Source organism: Melozone crissalis, unplaced genomic scaffold (genome assembly GCF_028551555.1).
Source record: "Melozone crissalis strain CALT ecotype California unplaced genomic scaffold, PUWL_Pcris_2 ptg000068l_1, whole genome shotgun sequence".
Classification (NCBI taxonomy): Eukaryota; Metazoa; Chordata; class Aves; order Passeriformes; family Passerellidae; genus Melozone; species Melozone crissalis.
Window position 1 is genome coordinate 14,380,788 of NW_026535846.1, and position 17,676 is coordinate 14,398,463.

The 17,676-nt window shown below is 42.0% G+C and overlaps 1 protein-coding gene across 4 annotated transcripts in view; it reads left to right on the top strand.

The window, feature by feature from the left end:
- The window catches only part of IL1RAPL2 (interleukin 1 receptor accessory protein like 2), a 333,232-nt gene that overhangs the window by 6,333 nt on the left and 309,223 nt on the right, over positions 1-17,676 (top strand). For 2 of the 4 annotated variants that reach the window (XM_054289711.1, XM_054289712.1), the window contains exon 2: positions 6,102-6,202. In XM_054289711.1, coding sequence (XP_054145686.1) covers positions 6,121-6,202 — 82 coding nt within the window. In that variant the 5' untranslated portion in view covers positions 6,102-6,120. Of the gene's footprint in view, positions 1-6,101; positions 6,203-17,676 lie in introns of those variants that run through there. The other 2 variants (XM_054289714.1, XM_054289713.1) reach the window with 2 other exon arrangements.

A 17,676-nucleotide genomic window follows, 5' to 3' on the forward strand; every position in this document is an offset into this window, starting at 1 on the left:
GCTTTTTGTGTTTCCAAGTGCAAGAGCTGTTGCAATGAGGGGTGAGTACGATTCAGGGATTTAAAATCCGATTTGAAGATATAATGAACTGGAATTCTGTGTGAGTTGCTCAGGGAATCAAGGTCAGTGTGTGGTGTGAGCTGATAGAACTCCATCTGCTAATCAGTGCTGTTAGTCCTAGTTCTGGTTTACAAACTTGTTAAGATGGGCTGCTTGGGTTTTTATTGAATTGGCAGCAATTTAGATGTGTGTGTGCATCGTATGCTCATCACTCTCTGCAGTGTTTGATGCTACAGATATTGTAATCTTTATCTATATTCAGAATATTTCAGGGGATTTTCCCGTTTCCTGCCCTTTTTTTTTTCCATAAATGAGCACTATTTTAGGCAGCTATTGGATCAGAAAATTCTTGTAAGAAAATGTTCTTGTGTTAATGCATGCAGGGTTTTCTGTACAGGGCAAGCCAGCAGTTTGTTCAGTGTTGAGTCTGACTGCCACTTTACCATAGCTAAAATCACTTCTACAACTCTGCAGCCAGACATGTTAATAGGGGAAGTTAATGGGGTGTTTGCCGTCCACAGTATTTTTCTTTTGTGCTTGGCACTGAAGCCCATTTTTTTTTTGTTTCTGTTTTACACTGTGAGATTATTTTTGAAACTTTAAGATTCTGCACTTGTTGTCTTCTACAGTTCCATTTGGAAGATATTTAACCTTTTAATGGAGGCATTAAAATATTTTCAAACAAAACCTGTGTATTAACACCAAAGGATGTTTCTTCTGAAATAACTAGTAAGATTCTGAGTTTATTCCTTTCACATCACAGAAGATCTGTGAGTTTTAGGTTTTTATTCCTTTACACCCAGACATCCAGCCTTTAGAGAAGTCATTACAGATAAGTATTATAACCTTGTCAGTATTTGGCTGTGGGTTCCCTTTGCTTTATCAGGACAAGACCTTGCTTTTTCCTTGTTGTATTACTGTCATGTGGGTGATACACTGCTGAGCCAGTAATAATCCCAGACAGTTTAGATGTTGTCTTTTTGTTGCTGTTTATTTCCAGTTTGTGTAACACAAACACTGTGTTGAGCATGTTTCCCTCGTGTCTCAGTGTTAGAGACAAATTTTAGGAGGAAGCGCTCTGGAATGAGCATCTCCTCTAAAGAGAAAGGAGAGTTATTGAAGCCCTTTCTTCTGCCAATGAGAGAAATGGATACCATGGGATGAAAGTGAAAAAAACTAAAACTGTTTATAAACAAAGCAAGATATCTGCAAAGCACGGGAAAAAAATGGAACCTTCCATCTCAGTCCCACCTCTCCACATGGCTGAGAGGCAAAGATTCTGCTGCCCTTCTTTGTCTCTGGGAAGGGAGGAGAAAAGGGTTCACAGCAGCTGGGAACCTGTTGGATTTCTGCCATGGGTCTCCTCCTCACAGCAGCCAAAGCTGGTGGATTTTTGTTCTTTCTTGTGTTGGTTCAGCTCCTCCAAGGTCTCAGATTCTGGGTGGTCCCACTGGATCCCTGATGGGCTGAAAGAAAAACAAACCCCAAACAGTTCAAGGGAAAAACCCAGCCAAAATTGAAAAGTCACCAAAAGGATTCCCAGTACAGCCTCCAGGTTGGAGTAAAGGAAAGGAAAAAAACTTCTGGCATAAAATCACCCTCAGACTCCTCATTTTAAAATTTATCTTTACGTTTCACCTGAACAAGGAGAATTAGGCAGATGTGAGTTTAGTTAAGGACCTGAGAGGTCCAGTGGAGAATTAAATCCTGCAAGACAAATGCTGAATGCACACTGCCTTGTAGAATTAATGCTCCTTGTGTATTTAGACAACTTAAGTGGCTGGTTATGATGGTGAAGATGCACAATGAATTAGGCAAAATGAAATATTCTTTGATGCTCATTGAGCAGCAGAGCGAAGAACACTGCATGACCCATATCAAGTAGAGCTGAAGAGACATTATTTGAGCTAGCATGCATCTCTGATCTTGAGTATTTTATCTCTGATCTTGAGCATTTTTTCTTTATGTTTGAGGTATCAACAAAAGGAAACTGGTGCCCATTGTGGATTGCTTCCAACCAACATATTATATAGGCTGAAAATCTTTTAGTAGTGAACAGCTCAATGTGGTATGTTGGCAAAAGAGAAGACCTGAGAGTGAGTTCATATTAAAATTTAAAGCCTTAAAAAGTGGGCTGGGGAAATGGTTTGAAAAGAAATGAACAGGACTCACCATCTAGCCTACTGTAAAAACAATGAAAGAATTACTGTTGCCATTTCATCCTTTGTGTGTGGGGTGAAAACGGTAATTTATTTTTGTGAGATATCTGAGCAACAAAACCTGACAATTGGAAATCACTAAAGAGGTGGGTCGCTGTTTTTAATGAGTGCCTTCTGCATCACAGCTTCTGTGGAGAAACCAGAACCTACAGAGCCTCGTGGTGTGTCAGCAAATCTCAGCCTGAGCACAGACGTGTGCCTGAGTGCACAGGCGCTGCTTCTCCTTTCTTGTTTTCTTTCAGAAAGGAGCACTGCATGAACAAAGCTTGTGGTACAAATTAGAGCAAAGCTAAATTATATTTAAAGTGTGAACTTGGGAATCTCAGTGCTGGATTTTGTGCAAAATATGAATGCTCTGATTTTCTTCTTGTTTCTAAAAGCCTCCTTCTAACCTTGTCCCTTGAAGTTCCTTTGAGTCCCAGAAGCCATATGAGCTGAAGGGGTGCTGGAAAGACAGCAGGCAGTACATGAAGGAAATGGGAATACAGCAATTTCCCAAGCTCTGTTTCCTGAGGATTTGGGTGGAAGAAATAAGTTTTTCAAAAGAGATGAAGTGTGTTAGGGTAGGATATGGGAGTCAGGGTGGTTTTTGTTAGAAGAACAAAATTTGTGCTGCATTGCAGCCTGGTCCCCTTGTAGTTTTGGATGCCCACAGGACACTGTGACACTTGCCTGACGTCAGGTCTGTAGCACAAATGGGTGAAGAGGGAAGGAGACACCTTATTGGCAGAGAAGAGATGAAGAATTAAGTTGTCACACCTTGCTGCTCCTACACTTCTCCCTCTGAAAGCAGCAATCTCCCTTTGCTTACCTGGATTCAAATACAACCTGGCTGGTCACAACAAGTCTGGGACTACTGACTTTTCCTTCTCTGTCAACAAGCACTTCATTCTGTGTCTCTCTTCCCTCCTCTCAATGATTTTGGGCAAGTTGGGTGTAATTGGTATTTCTGTGTCCTTATTGAGTGAGATGTCTTCAGTCTTCTGGGAATGGCATGAACTTGGTTCCCCTGTTCTGAGGCATATCCAGTAGAGCTGTGACATTCTTGTTACAGCTGTGAGCCCCTACTCACACCTGCTTGGAGTTTGCAGCATCAGAGTAAGTGGCTCCTCAGGGAAATGCTGCTCAGTGCCTGTCAGGGGAAAGTTCTGTCGAATGGCAAAATCAGCCCTTGCTTGCAGGGAAGTGGCATTGGACTCTGGCTGGTTTATTCTATCTTGTGTTTTGTTCATGTTCTTCGTCAGACCATGGGCATCCACTCCACATTGATTCCCAGGAGCCTGGCCCAGGGCTGCCTGGGGTCTGTGGTCCATCCCACGGCCTGACAGGTGAGTGGCTCTGAGAAGGGAGTTGAGACCAGTCCTGTTGGGCAAGTCTTGGCACACGCGGCTCCAGAAATCTGAGCAAATTTAGAAACTTAGTCTTGAACTTATACAACCTTTCTTCTTCTGGCTGCTGGACATTCTTCTGGGGCAAACACAGCTTATTTTGTATCTTGTGCCCTTTGTTAACCTGAATGTTTATAAGCAGCCATCTCGGATAGGGCAGTTTGAGCAGCCTGGGTGTCTGTGGCTGGCTGCTGTCCCAGGACAGACAGAGCTGACCCACTGTCACTGTGACAGATCCCACTGCCTGCTGGAATCCCTGCCATGGTGGAGTGACACTCGGACTCTGATGTGTGTTTTCATGCCAGCCTCAGTGCAGTTGTGTCAGATGTGACAGGCTGAGGCTTTGGGCTTGATTATGAATGACTGGGTGGTGCTGTGGTTTCTTGCCCTTTTGCTGCTCTGTTTTCCTGATTCATGGAGGTACAGAGACTGACTGCCTTGGTGAGGATAGGGCTTCAAAAAGTACAACTCCTATCAGTGCTGACAGAACCAAGAATTTTCTGCTCTGCCTAGCATTAATATTGGTTGGCAGAACTTGCTTTGAATTTTTAAGTGTATTTAGTGCAGCCTAGCTTGTTTGGGGTGGAGATGTACAGACCCACATGAAAAAGGACCTAGGAATTCCATATTTCAGCTGTAATTACTGAGGGGGGAAAAGTGGAGAAACTAATTTGTAAAGCTATACTTGCAAATCATTCTAGCATAACATCATCATTACAATTATCTGTCAAAAGATTTAGTTCAATTACTTCTTTTTAAGCTCTCTTGTCAAGATGGCCTTACTGGTTTCAGGATTGTGTTACTCCAAGGAGAGGTCAAGGAAGAGTGAATGCTAATTCTGTCATTAACCACTGTCAGACAGCCTTCAGTGTGTATTTTTTTTTCTTGAAAATGCCTTAGCATTGTTACTGTGAGGAATCAATAGGCATAAAGTGCCATAGAATTCAGAGAGGGGAAAAAAATCCACTGCCTGTTTATAGGTCATAGTACAGTAAGGTGAGAGGAAGAGAACTTCAGTTTAAAGTGGTAATTTTGAAATAATTGAATAGCAGCACAATTCCTGTAGTGTAAAAGATTACACAGGGTTACTTACATTTTCTTCACACAACGACAGGCCAGTAATAAAATTACAAGGAAAGAATATTTGATGTAATAAACTCAAATTAAACTGAACAAGCATCAGTGAACAGCAGGACATTGCAACCTCTTGCTGCTTTGTAAATGCTCAGAGCTGGATGGGTCTGGGCTCTTTCTGGATTTGGGGATTTGGGACCTCTGAGTGAGCTGGGTGGGCAGAGGTGTTACAGCATTTATGGGAGGATTCTGTTCACTGGCTCAGCTTTGACTGCTATTGCTGATAGTTTTGTGCATTTCTGTTTAATTGAAACTGCTGTAAAATGTGTGCTGAATCTTTTGGTGTAAATGATATCTTCACAGTGATTTAGATGGCTGCCAGCTTTATCTGATAATAAGGGTCGTGATCTAAAGTCTGTATCTTGTATGGAGATGAATTCCTGGAGCTTAGATGTATCAGGCCACTTAAAGGCCCATGACTTCAAGCTAAGCATAGACTTGAGGACTCTAGCTTATAATTAAGCATCTTTCTTTGAGAGAGATGGGCTTTGAATTCAGATTTGTTCTACCTGTTTTTAAGTGCAGAGAAGGAGCCTCAGTTTGCTTTTGCTATCTTTTCTCTAATGGCCTGGTACTTGTAAATGGAAACAGAATTAATTCCAGTAATTATATAAAATTAAAAATAAAATTCTAAACTAGATTTTCCCTTTTTTAATGTACATAACATAAAGTAAGTAGTAAACTTAACAGGTGAGACTCCTGAGACCTACATTCATTGATTTCTGAATTTTGTTCACCTTTCTTTACCTCATTGTATAGGAGAAATTTCTGGAACAGCATTAATTGTAGGCATTGAGGCATTGTAGGAGTTTTTACAGTGCCACCAGTGGGAAGGCAAGGTTGCCAAGAGAGATTGTATGAACTGTTCTTTTCCTGAATAATATAATTTTTTTTTTAAAGTGTGTGGCCTGTTTATATGAGACAAAGCTAGTTACAGCCATCAGGGTTTTCCCTTAACATAGAAAATAAATAAGTAACACACAAAAATCTGACAGATTGGACTCATACTACTTCAAATAAACTGTTGCATCTTGTGATTTTTTTCTTTGAGAGCAAAATGATATTTTTGAGGTGTCATTTAAAAAAACCCAACCCTTTTGTGTGATAGTAAGAGGTAAATCGTTCATACATGGTTACTTTGAACTGTTGTGTTTTTCTACTCCTGCCTCAACATAAACTGAGAACTTGTTACATTAAGCCATTGTCCTGTTGTGGTTCTTTGAGAAGTGTTTAACTGTAGCTGCTGCTTTGTTGTAGTGAAAAGCTGTGATTCAGACTTTGTACTATGTTTGCATTTCAGCTGCCACAGAAAGTGAAAGATGAAGCCTCTTGTTTTCTTGGTTCTTGTGATCTGTACTGTAGTCAGCATGAATTTGAAGCTCGTGTCAAAGAGAAATTCTGGTAAGTCACAGAAAATTCTTTTTACTTTTGGATCTGGACCTCATGCTTATGCAATCAAGCATTTTAGATGGCTGCATTTTGTTTTGCATATGTACTACTTGTTCTGTTCTGCCTGAAAAAGCAAAAACAAACTGGTATGGTTTGCTTAGTAAATGAAAGCTGTTTGAATGTGTCCTTCTGTTTTCTTTTGTTAAAAAAAAAAAAAGTTGATTAGGTTGAAACTTCAACCAGAGCTATTACAAAAATGATAATGGCTTTGGCATTGTGGCATTGTTCTAACACCCAATGTTTTACTCATGCTAAGGAATTTTCTTAACTGTGGATGTGGTCTGTGGTAAGTTTTAGGTCTGGATGATTTTTTGTATGTTGAAAATGTTATGCTGGTCTGATATATGATCATGTATAGGGTTAACTGGGAAGAGCTCTCCTGAGTACATCATCTCTGATTATTCTGTCAGTGAAAGAGAGTAGGAGTTGGTTCATGTTTACATCTGCTTTTGAAACCTTTTAGCCTCTTCAAAGAGGCATTAGAATCTCTCCTTCCAGGGTAGACAGCTCCTCTGGATAATGGTTATCTGTACTTGAGCCTGAAGTGATGTCTGCTCCATGCAGCTTTGCCCTCTCAAAGGAGTGACTTCATGAGACTGTTTGTATTTCCCAAGTAATGTGGGGGGATAGAATATAAGAAAATAAAGATAGTGCAGAAGGCAGTCTCACCCCTGAGGAGTTGCAGCTGTACTAATCACCAAAGATTAGCAACAGGCCTGCCCTTAACAGGCCACAGCTGTGTCCAATAAGGATGAGGGCTATAAAAGAGGGGGTGAGGAGGCAGTTGGAGTTTGTTGGCTGTGCTGTGAGGAAGAAGGAGTCGGAGCTGCAAGGAGCTGTCCATGAGAAATCACTGAGAAGGTATGGGAGCTTTGCAATAAGATGACAACAAAGTAAGCTGTGAGTTTAGGAGGCATTGGGCAGATGAGTAGTGCTGTGCTACACAGGGCTGTGTGTAAGGGTTAGTGCTGCACTTTGAAACTTTTGATGGCATGTTGTTTTCCCACACTGTTTGTGTGCTATGGTTACATGTGTGAGGGCCTCCACTGATCCTGCTGTCCTCAAAGTCTTCAGTATTTTCAGCACTGCAGGTACAAACAGAAATTACTGGCTTCAGGTACAAACAGAAATTACTGGCTTCAGTTGGTGTGGCTTGTGTTAAGTTTAATTTCTGCATTTCTTGAGACCAGAGGAGAAAATTTTTGGGCTGTCTATTAAAAAGAATTACATGTCACATCCCAGCCTGGGATGTGTTACTCTGGGAGCTGCCAGGTGCTGGGCTGAGTTCTTTCTGCTGGGATGGAAAGTGTAAATGGAGGTTGCTAAACTGAACCAGCCTTTTGTTGTGGTTATTGTGCCCAGAGCCCAGTTTGTGCTGTGAGAGCAGTCAGGGATATTGGGGTTTGACTACAGTGCAGTCTTGGTCTAAACTCTGCCAAGGGTGTTGGTGTTCCTGTTCTTCAAAACTGCTGAGAGTGGCCTGGATGGAAACCCCCTCTGAGATGCACAATCAGTGCCTGAGCAGCCTCTGCTCTCTGATGCCAGGCAACAGCACCTGGCTGCAAGCACGGGTCTGTGCAATTCTTTGCCAGGAGCACACAACTGTGGAAGTGGCGTGCTGGTGGCTGTAGCGTTGTTCAGCTGGTAGTTTACCTTTAATTAGATTTACATTTTTAAAATCTGCTTTCTTTGACTCTGCAGAACTTCGGCTCTTGTGGTTATAGCAGCTGTTGACAGTGTCAATTTAGGTTCAGTACTGGTGGGAAAAATGCTTTAATATGTTAGACTGCCTCTTGCTAAATATAACCCACTAGTGAATAGGTGGTTCTTTTTCATTTCATTTGATTGTGGCAGTATGTGTTGAGAATAAGATGAAGAGGAAAAATTGCACATAAAGTAAAATTATAGTTTCTTTGCAAGTCCATAATCATGTAGTTGGCTTTCACCTTCAGCACTCATTCTGGTTGCTGCATGCACCAAACTATTTTTTTTTTTTCCCACTACATTGTGTGTGAAATAATTTTCTGTTCCTTTGATATCAGCACTTGGAGTAAAACTAATAATTTGACTCCTTTACATTTAAGGATTGCTGTTTGATTGCTTGGGGCTTCACTAAATGTTATATGTTGTGAAGAAGAGATGTTCCAGCAAGTTCTGAACTTTAACTGTTGGTATAGTTTTAGTGGAAGATCAGAGACAGTGGGTGGATGCAGACAGGCAAATGCACAAAGAAACAATGTCAGCATATTTTATTTTCCATAGGGTGACAGTAGCTCTAACAGGCTGGTGCTGGAGTTCAGAGTTGTTGTGTTTTTTTTTTTTTTTTTTAATACTGATTTCTTGATGAAGGACAGTGGAAAGGGGAAATGAATGTGATACTTATTTGTGGGCAGCTGCACTGCAGTGTAAACTGGAAGTAGGAATAGGGTTTTTTAGCTGTAGATTAGAGCTGAGCTGGGGGAGAGGATGAGGGGCCCAAAGGATGCTCTGGGGACAGGATCTCTGCAGCAGTGTCTGGGTGGGCATTGTAGTCTTGGGTCTTGCTGGCTGTTGGTGTGGGGATGTCTGTTCCTGGTGAGCATCCTCAAAAGGGGAAGGGAAATTGTGCAGACAGTTGTGTGGAGCAGTGTGAAGCAGTGCATGGAAGGTGCTGACACTGATGAAAAAGACAGATTTGGGCTACTAGAACAATAAACCAGCAAAATTGGTGTCTTTGCTGACTTATGTAGACTGGCATTTGTTCTAAGCAATGCATAGAATTATTGCATGAATGGCCAGAATTGTGATTAGTGTCAAGTACAACAGCAATTATGGAGTTGACTGGCATGTGTGTAATATCACATAATGGAATGTATCTTGTTTAAGGGGGGTAGGGAGGACCTAAAGAGGAGCAAGGAGAAGGTGAGGTGGTGTTGTCAGACAATACAAAGGCATCACTCAACCAGGGCAGTCAAGAGTGGGTTGGAATGTCCAGAAGGGCTTTACAGGTGAAACTGGAGTTGCCTTAAAGAGAGGAGAGGTTTGGCTAGGAAAGCATCTTCAGAGGCTGGTGCAGAAATTCTCCTTCAAAGTCAAGGAATGGAAACCCAGGGGGAGAAAGTTGAGGATGAGAGCTCCAGACAGCAAGTGCAGGCAGTAATAGAGGCTGGACAGGCAAGAGTCATCAAAGAGGGGTCAGGAGTGGAAGGTCTAAGATGTTAAACAGAAGGTGATGAAATGGTGCTCCAGCTGCAAGCACAGAACTGTAGTTTGCTGAAGAAACAATCCTCATGGAAGGGAATAGAAAAACAGAACTGAAAGGTTTTTCTCATGTCCTTTACTTGCCCTTTGTTACAGATTTAGGAGTCCATATTTCCTATTTGGAAAAGAGAAGCAGGGATGCATATGAAGACTGCAAATAGATTTAGAGTACCCTGCCATGCCGCAAAAATGACAGAGAAACTTGTAGCAAGACAAATTTGGCTGCTTCTCACTTGAGATGTGGAGCCAAAATAATTTAAATGGGTGAGCTAATTTAATTATGCTCATCAGATTCTTCTTTGGAGGCAGCAACTTCCCAATGTTCCAGAAGAAATCTGTCATGTCTACAGAGTAAAGATTGCTGTTTGTGGTGGGAACAGAATAGTTTGCCTCAAGCATCTGTGTGAGTGTAATGTTGACTTAAGTTTCACAGGCATTTCTTAATATTAAGAAGCATTTTTGAAAACTGCAGGTCATCCTTTTTTGCCTGCTTTAAGAAGTAAAACTGAGCAAACAGCAAATATGGGGACTGCAGCTTTAGCAATATCCTAGGAAGGGTATTTTACAGGTGGAGGTTATACAAATGAATTGAAGATGTGGGAGTTGCCAGGTTCCCAGCTGATCGGTGATTTCCTTTTAATCGGATTAAGTGACTTTTCCCAAAGCCTTTGTGTATACAATGCTTTGAATAATCACAGCAGGGAATATAATACCAATTTAAAATCATGGCATTTTTTAAAGCAAAAGATTTTTCAGATTATAGATTCTGTTTGAATTACTAGACATAATTCCATTAGTGAATAATTGATGACATTTATTTTTGCTATATTATTTGCTGAGCTGAAATCCCTGTCTGAGCATGCTAGAGCTCTGGACGGCATGCCAGCCTTGTGTGGAGGAGCAGGGGCAGACATCCCCAGGGTTTCTGTGCGGCTGCAGGGCATTGAGGAGCCTTTCTGCAGGTTAACACCTGAGCTTAGCTGGCTCAGGTTTGGCACGGTGCATCAATGGGGAGCAAAGACACACGGACCTCCTTCTTCCTTGCTCTGAAGAAAATAGTTTAAAATTTTTTTATAAATAAAAATATTGCAATAAACCAGGCCTTTTTATGTTCTAAACTGAACCAAACCAAGCAGGGCCTGGCTGCCTGCCCGCACAGTGTCCCTGCTCACGTGTCCCTCTGCCCAAGCAGTTTTCTCACCCCGCGGTGTCCGCGCGTCTCAGCAGCCGCTGCCCCGCACACAGGGTGAGCACACCCCAGCTGTGCAGCCTGTCCTCTGTTATAGAACCCACCCGGCACCTCACTGTTAGCTGAGCCTTCCCCAGAGTGCTTGTGGTGAGCAACACTGAACTGAATTCAACAGGGTTTCTTATGTCCCACAGCATGGGTATGTCCCCCAGCTACAGTCATGTCTTCCTCTCTCCTCTGTCAGATGGATTTGCTGTGGGATTCCAGCCTTCCTTCTCCTCCTGTTTACCTTGGGACCATCCAAAAGGCCTTCATGCCATAGGAGCAAGTGCATCTCTGATCCTCCACCCACTTTATAACCCTCTACCTGCATCTGACTTTATCACTGTTGGCTTATGAGAGAGAAGTCTTGACTTGGCACTGGGTCTTGCTGTGTATGGACATAGCCAAATTGTCTTAATTGATATTGCAGTGCCTTTTAGCACATTAGTTTAAAATCTACTGGCTTGATATTTTGTGCCTTTTAAATGTCATGCAGTGGACTTACTCTGGTCTGCTATAGATGTTTCAGAGACCTTCACTTTCCTGTGACTGTCACTGCCTGTGCCTACGATTTCTGTCTGTTCCCTTCTGTGAAGATCAGTCTTCCTGTGTTGCCTGACCACTTTGGCCACAGAACCTATGGCATACACAGAAGTGGAGGTGTTTGTACTGCAGAGATAACTCATGGATTTGTGCCTGGAGTGGGGTATTCTGGATGAGCATAACTCTGAAGTCCACTGTGCCTGTGGGAGTGGGCCAGAGGAGCTGCTGGATGTGTGCTCACACTTGCCATTTGCTTTAGTTTGCAGTTGCATCTGCCTGAAGAGCTGACTTCTGACCCTGATGTAAAATTCATGGCCATGAGCCCTCCTGTGTCTGAGATACGAGCGATGCAAAAGAGGCTTTTGACTTTTGCTGCCTGCAAATGCTGTGCAGGCCGAGGAGATGGGAGCTTGGCAGCGCTCATCAGTGCATGCTGATCTCCTGCTTTTCCCAGAAGATGTTAAGTTATTCACAGCTCCAGCAAACAAAGTCAGAATCACTGCTGTTCTAAGCTGTCATCAGTGCAGGAAAGTGCAGCCTCTCCTGCATCAGCTGTGTCTGCTCACGGGTTCATGGCTGCTCTCCATCTGTTCTGTTTGGATCAGTGGGAAGAAGGAGCCGGGCTCCTGTGCTCGGTCAGGTCTCGGGGGGCTGCCAGAAAGTCAGCTCTGAAACTCTGGTTGCACCTCATTACAGGGATCTCAGCCTTAGTTTCTTCTCCTCTAGACAGAAAATGGCATTGTAGCTGGACAGAGCTGTCTGGAGGACAGCTGGCAGCGTTCATGCAGCCTGTGTGCAGGTGGGGAGGAAGGGACATGTACCAGAGGAGCAAGAAGGGAAATAAACAATCTGCTAGAAGTTTGGGGTTTTTTTAGTTACCTCAACTTGACAAGGTTTAAATTTTGAACTTAGTTAAGCATTCGAATTTTTAGCTATTGCACACATTTAAAATGAGTTCATATATAATTTAAGCAATTAAAATATTGAGCTCTTACTTAAATATTAAAGGAAGATAGGAAGATTCCTTCCCAAAAGGGAAACCTTTTGTATTTGAATAAAATAAATGAACACAGTTAAATTGTTTCAAGCCAAGTAATCACAAAGGGAAAGCCTGAAGTTCCCAAATATCTTTCTTATGTTTTAAAGTGCAGTATTTTGGATGTTACTCTTGCATGTGTCTGGGGGATGTGCTGGTGTTTAGACCTCCAGTAACTGTGTGCACAGTTCAAATGTTTATTAGGGCTTGAAACATGATAGTACTATTATTTTTTTTGACTTTCCATGTTCTAGTTGTACTTTTTTACCTGAGCAGCGTTTTTTAAAGTTTCATGGGACTGCTGATGTTTTCAGTAAACATCTGCTATCATGGTATTTCATGTGAGTGCTTTTTGTCTCTAATGATTACTTCATAGTTATTCCCACTTTACAGATGGCATAAAATCAGCAAGAGAGAAAACTGTATGAAGGTTGCCCAGCACACTGAAAGTGATGCAGGGAATAACACATAAATTAAATGTTTCCCTCTGTTTTGTTGTGTTACTAATGCCTTAGGCAAGGACAAGGAAAGCAGTCTTGTCTTCTAAAAAAAATTTGAGGCTAAATAAGCATGTGCATAAAATGTGCTTCTATGTCCTTGGATATATGGAATAGAGAAAAGCTTCTTTAATTTCTGTTATTTTTCAGTAGAAGATAAAAAGAATGTGTCAGCTAGAAATGGAAGAGGAAAAGGAGAGATATTTGGTTATACCAGGTTTTGTGCACTAGTTTTAGGCTTAGAGCTTTTGCCTTTGAACATTACAAGTCTGTTGTGTATTGGCTGTCCTTCCAGTGAGGAGTGGGGCACAAGAAGAGGAAGAACCACTTAACACGGTAAAATGGGATACCTGAGGAGCCTCAAGCCCAGGAGGTGCCAACCACATCTCCTGGGTAACCAAGTTTGTAGCGGCCTCTGAGTGTGTTTGCTGCTGTGACCTAAAGAGCATTTGCTGCTCCTGAGCTGCTGGGGCTCTGCAGGCTCAGCTGCACTCCAGCCACTCTGGGCTCCATCTGTGCTGCCCTTAGATTCTCAGCACTACCAGGAGCTGCAGCTCTGTCCTCAGATGAGTGAGCAGCCTAAAACACCTTTGTCCAAGGACACCTCAGTGTATAGTCTAACCAGATGTTCATGTTTATTTAAAGAAATTAAGGTCCTTTCATCACTCTGTTCAAATACACATAAAGTTTGAGGGCAAAGTTGTTTCACAGATTTTTTTAGAGTTTATTTATTTTTTTAATATTTGAGATTTACTTTTCTGGTATGTTGAATATAGAATTGACTCATTATTTGTGAAGACTGATGTTAATATAGCAGATCAGATTTTTCACAAGACAGCAAGAGTTGTTTGTTCTTGAATTTTAAGCATTATGGTTTTGTTTCAGTGGCACTCTTGATGCACTCTGTGATCCTTATTTGGATCAATGTGCAGAGCCACTTCACGCACCCTTATGCTGTGTTACATGTTCAGAAAAATATATGTATGGGTGGGCTTGGAAGGAGAGGTGTAATGTGAAACACAATCATTCATGTCCTTGAGTTATTGGTAAAATGCAGAAATATTATCACATTCTACAGAATGGAGCTCATCAGAATTTCTTTTCCAGTGACACAATTTCATTTTGAACAATAAATTCCCTGAGACTGTTACATTTGATAATCAATGGAAAAGTGCTGGAATGTGAATCAAAGGCAGGGTTACTCCCAGGCTCTGTAGCCCTGGAGCTGACAGCAGTAGTTGTCATCCCTCAGGTGGGTGTCAGCAGAAGCTGGAAGATGAACACAGAGTGGTCAGATCTCCTCCACTCTTTGTGGGATTCCCTGAAGCATTTTCCTGTGTCAAATCCCTCAGGTTTAGTGCAGAGGAGGAATGGAAACAGTGAGAGCACTTTAGTGGAGCCAGGTGGTCCTGCAGCTTCCTTGGCTTTATGCTGGGGTGGATCTGTGGCCATCAGCTCTGCTCTCTGCAAGTCCTCCCTGCTAAAGAGCCTCCTTCAGCACCAGCCTCTTCCTCTGTTGTTGCAGGCTCCTGTTGCAGAGCATGTTTTGCTGAGAAAATCAACTAACTTTCAGGTGTTTCTAAAACACCTGCTTGTTCTGGTACTTGTTGTTTAGAAAAGAAAGTTTGACACTTAAGCCAAGAAATTAATTATTAAAAATTGGAGCTATTGAATGTATTATTTGTTTTTGTTGTGACCTTGAAAATCTTGCCCTATTATATAAAGGCAGAGAGGTGTGAATAATGGTGTGGGCTTAGACATAAGGAAGGAAATTAGGATGTGTATCACTGATGACACATTGGATATAGTATTTCCATTCAAAATGACATCTGTAATTTTAGGGAAATGGGGGACTACAGTGGAAATGCACTTAGGAGTGCAGTGTTTCAGCTTTATTGGAGCAGATTGAAAGCTGAAGCTTTTTGGCTGACTTCTGATATAGGTCAACATAATTCCTATTTGCTGTGACTTTACATCATATTATTTACAGCATTATGATTTTTTCATTTGTACTGGATGATTAAATTTGCTCTTTACCACTCAGTGTTTATTGCAAAGGGTTTTGTTCCAACTGTACAACATAACTTCTGACTTACTGCATGAGAGATAAAACCTAAATCCTATGACCTGGGATGCCTGGCTGCAACTGCTGTGGACTTTACACAGGGAGACAGCTGTATTGAGGAGGAAAGGTTCATTATTAAATCCCATTTTAGAAATGTCTACAAATGAACTGTTCCATTTGCTGTCCTTCATGAAGAGCTGCAATTGATGGTTTTCTCTGAAGGATACAGATCCCATGTGAACAGATTCAGAATTCTGTTGTGTGAAGTCACTTGCAGAATGTGTCACCAACTTGCTTCATGTTGTAGTAAGGGCGACTCCTGATAAGCTGTAGTAATTAGTTGTCTTTTGGAAAAATATCCATTTGGTTTGTTTTTCCCCAGAAGTGAAATGCTGGGTAACTTGGTCATGAGAACTTAGATAATACAAATTCCACAATGTGATTGTAGAATGGCTTGGTACTGTCACACACAGATGAAATGTTCCGTGAAGTCTCTCATTGGTGGGTAGATATGGTCATCCTCAAGAAAGGGAAGTGGTTTGGTTTTGCTGGGGGCTGCTGGGTGAAGCTGTCCTCTAGAGTATTTTCACAGCTGCGATTGGCATGTTTTTCAGGTTTATGCAAGACAAGTGCATCCTTTCCTGCACATAGGGTTACCCTTGCAGAATGATAATGTGAATATACTTTAAAAAAATCAGATCTCCTTTAATAGTTTTATTCTGCAGATAATGCACAGCTTTCATCAGTGTAGTTACTTAGATAATTTAATGCTCCTTCCATGTTTTACTATGGTGCTTTCCAACAGGGAGCTGTAAAAGGTAATTTTGATCTCCTTAAACTTTGTATAGATTATTAAGAAATATTTTCTTAATGGCAGAAGAGGGAATTCTATTTCTGCATAATCTAAAAGCCCCTTAAGACCCACCTTTCAAAATCACATCAAACATTAGGGAAGGGATGGGAGCAGTCAGAGTGGTGAGGTCTCCACTCTTTGTGGCAGCTCCACAGCTGTGCAGCATTTGGTGACACTCAGGGTCAGGTGTTTCCAGCTGGCTGGGAGGTGAGAGGGGGTAAAACCATCACTGGTGCTGTGTAAGCATGGGACTGGCTCTTCCACTCTGTCCTTTGAGATGCCATGAAAGGTATTTTTGTGGCCCAAACACTTTATGGGAAGGGAGGTGGCTGAGCTGTCTCTTCTCAAGGTCCTGCTCCCTGGCTCAGCTGCACTGGGGTGCAGCCCCTTCTGGGGTGGTCTCAGCAGGTTCTTCCACAGCTTCTGTCCCACATATTTGGGCATTTGGACTTTGGGTCTGGGCTCTGTTCTAGGGAGCTGGACTGGGCTGGGTCATGTTCCGTGTTCCTCTTTTATTTTCTTCTTTGAGAAACTTTAGAGTAGGATATGCTGTAATATGCCAGGAGAATTAACCAGAGGAAGCATCTATGTAAAGTGAGAGAGGAGCTCATTAATTGCCTAAAAATTAGGCAGTTTCCATCTGAGTAATTGGTGTTGGCTGGCTGGCCAGCCTTCCACAGTCTAAGAAGTAGCTCATTAGTAGAACACACACAGATGGCACTGTGCTCTGAGGTACTTAAAATACACAGGCAGAGAGCTGTGTTAATAAGGCAAACCTGTCCTTAGCCTCTGTGACTGAGTTTGCCACAAGCAGCAGAGGGAATGGTGTCATTTGGTAAATATTATTAGGCAAATGCATTTCCATAAATTTATTTAGTTTTCACTTTTTTTTCCTTGCAGATAACAGATTATGATAAATACTCAGAGTAATTTACTGTTTCTGGAAAAAATTCTATTGCAATAATAGACTTAGCATAACTGCTTCATTTCTTCAGTAGCTGATTTACCCATATAATTGCCTAGAGGGGGAGATGTTTCCAGAGCCCAATTTTTATTTGGAATATATATAGATTTTTTTTGTTCTCTGTTCTTTCTGCATGCAGGTTGTTAACACTTAATTCAAAGACTTTTTCTTAAGTTGAGTCCTTTCTACAAATGTTAATGGATAACAAATAAGGAACTACCCATCTGGGAAGGTGGTAAATGCAGGGTCTGAAGAGGCTCTGACCCTGCTGGGGTGGGCAGGGGCTCTGTGGTGTCCTCCCAAACACACTGCCTGTGCCACTGGGGCTGCACAGCCCTGGGGAGGGGACAGCCCTGCTCTGGGGCTGACTCAGGGGTGATAATAAGCATGGCTTCATTTCCAAATGGTGGGCTTTCCCTCTGCTCCTCATCCCACGTGCCCCTTGAATGGAGAACTGCTCCATCCCTACTCTGGGCAGTCTCCTTTTGCCAGAGCAGGGTCTGAGCCCATCTTAAAATTAGTGCAGTTGACTGTGAGCAGTGAGACACTTTCCTCACCCCACCTGCAAATTCCTAAGCATATTGACTTGTGTTTGAGGCTTTGACCATTAAGACTGGGCTGGGGGAGCAATGGGCTTCCTTGGATAACCATTCTTTCCCAAACAGTCTGAGCTTGGTTTCCTGTGTAGTTACATTTTGTTCAGAGGTGCTTTTTCTATCAGTGCTTGCATGTCATTGTCATGAACTATGACAAATTCTTTCTGATGAAAGAATTTAATGTTTCCCTTGTTGATGCTCTGCAAGCACTTTGTTGCATTTTCAGCCAATGTAATTTATGTTGCTGCTTTGCTCTGGTTCTCATTTCTCATAGATTGGATGTCTGTTATTAGAGTATGTGCTGTGTTGAAAAGAATTGTTCAACCTCAGCTTGATTAGTCTGCATTGCTCTGTGTGTGTAAGGTACAGAGCCACTTTGGTAGATCTTTTGGGGTTCATTT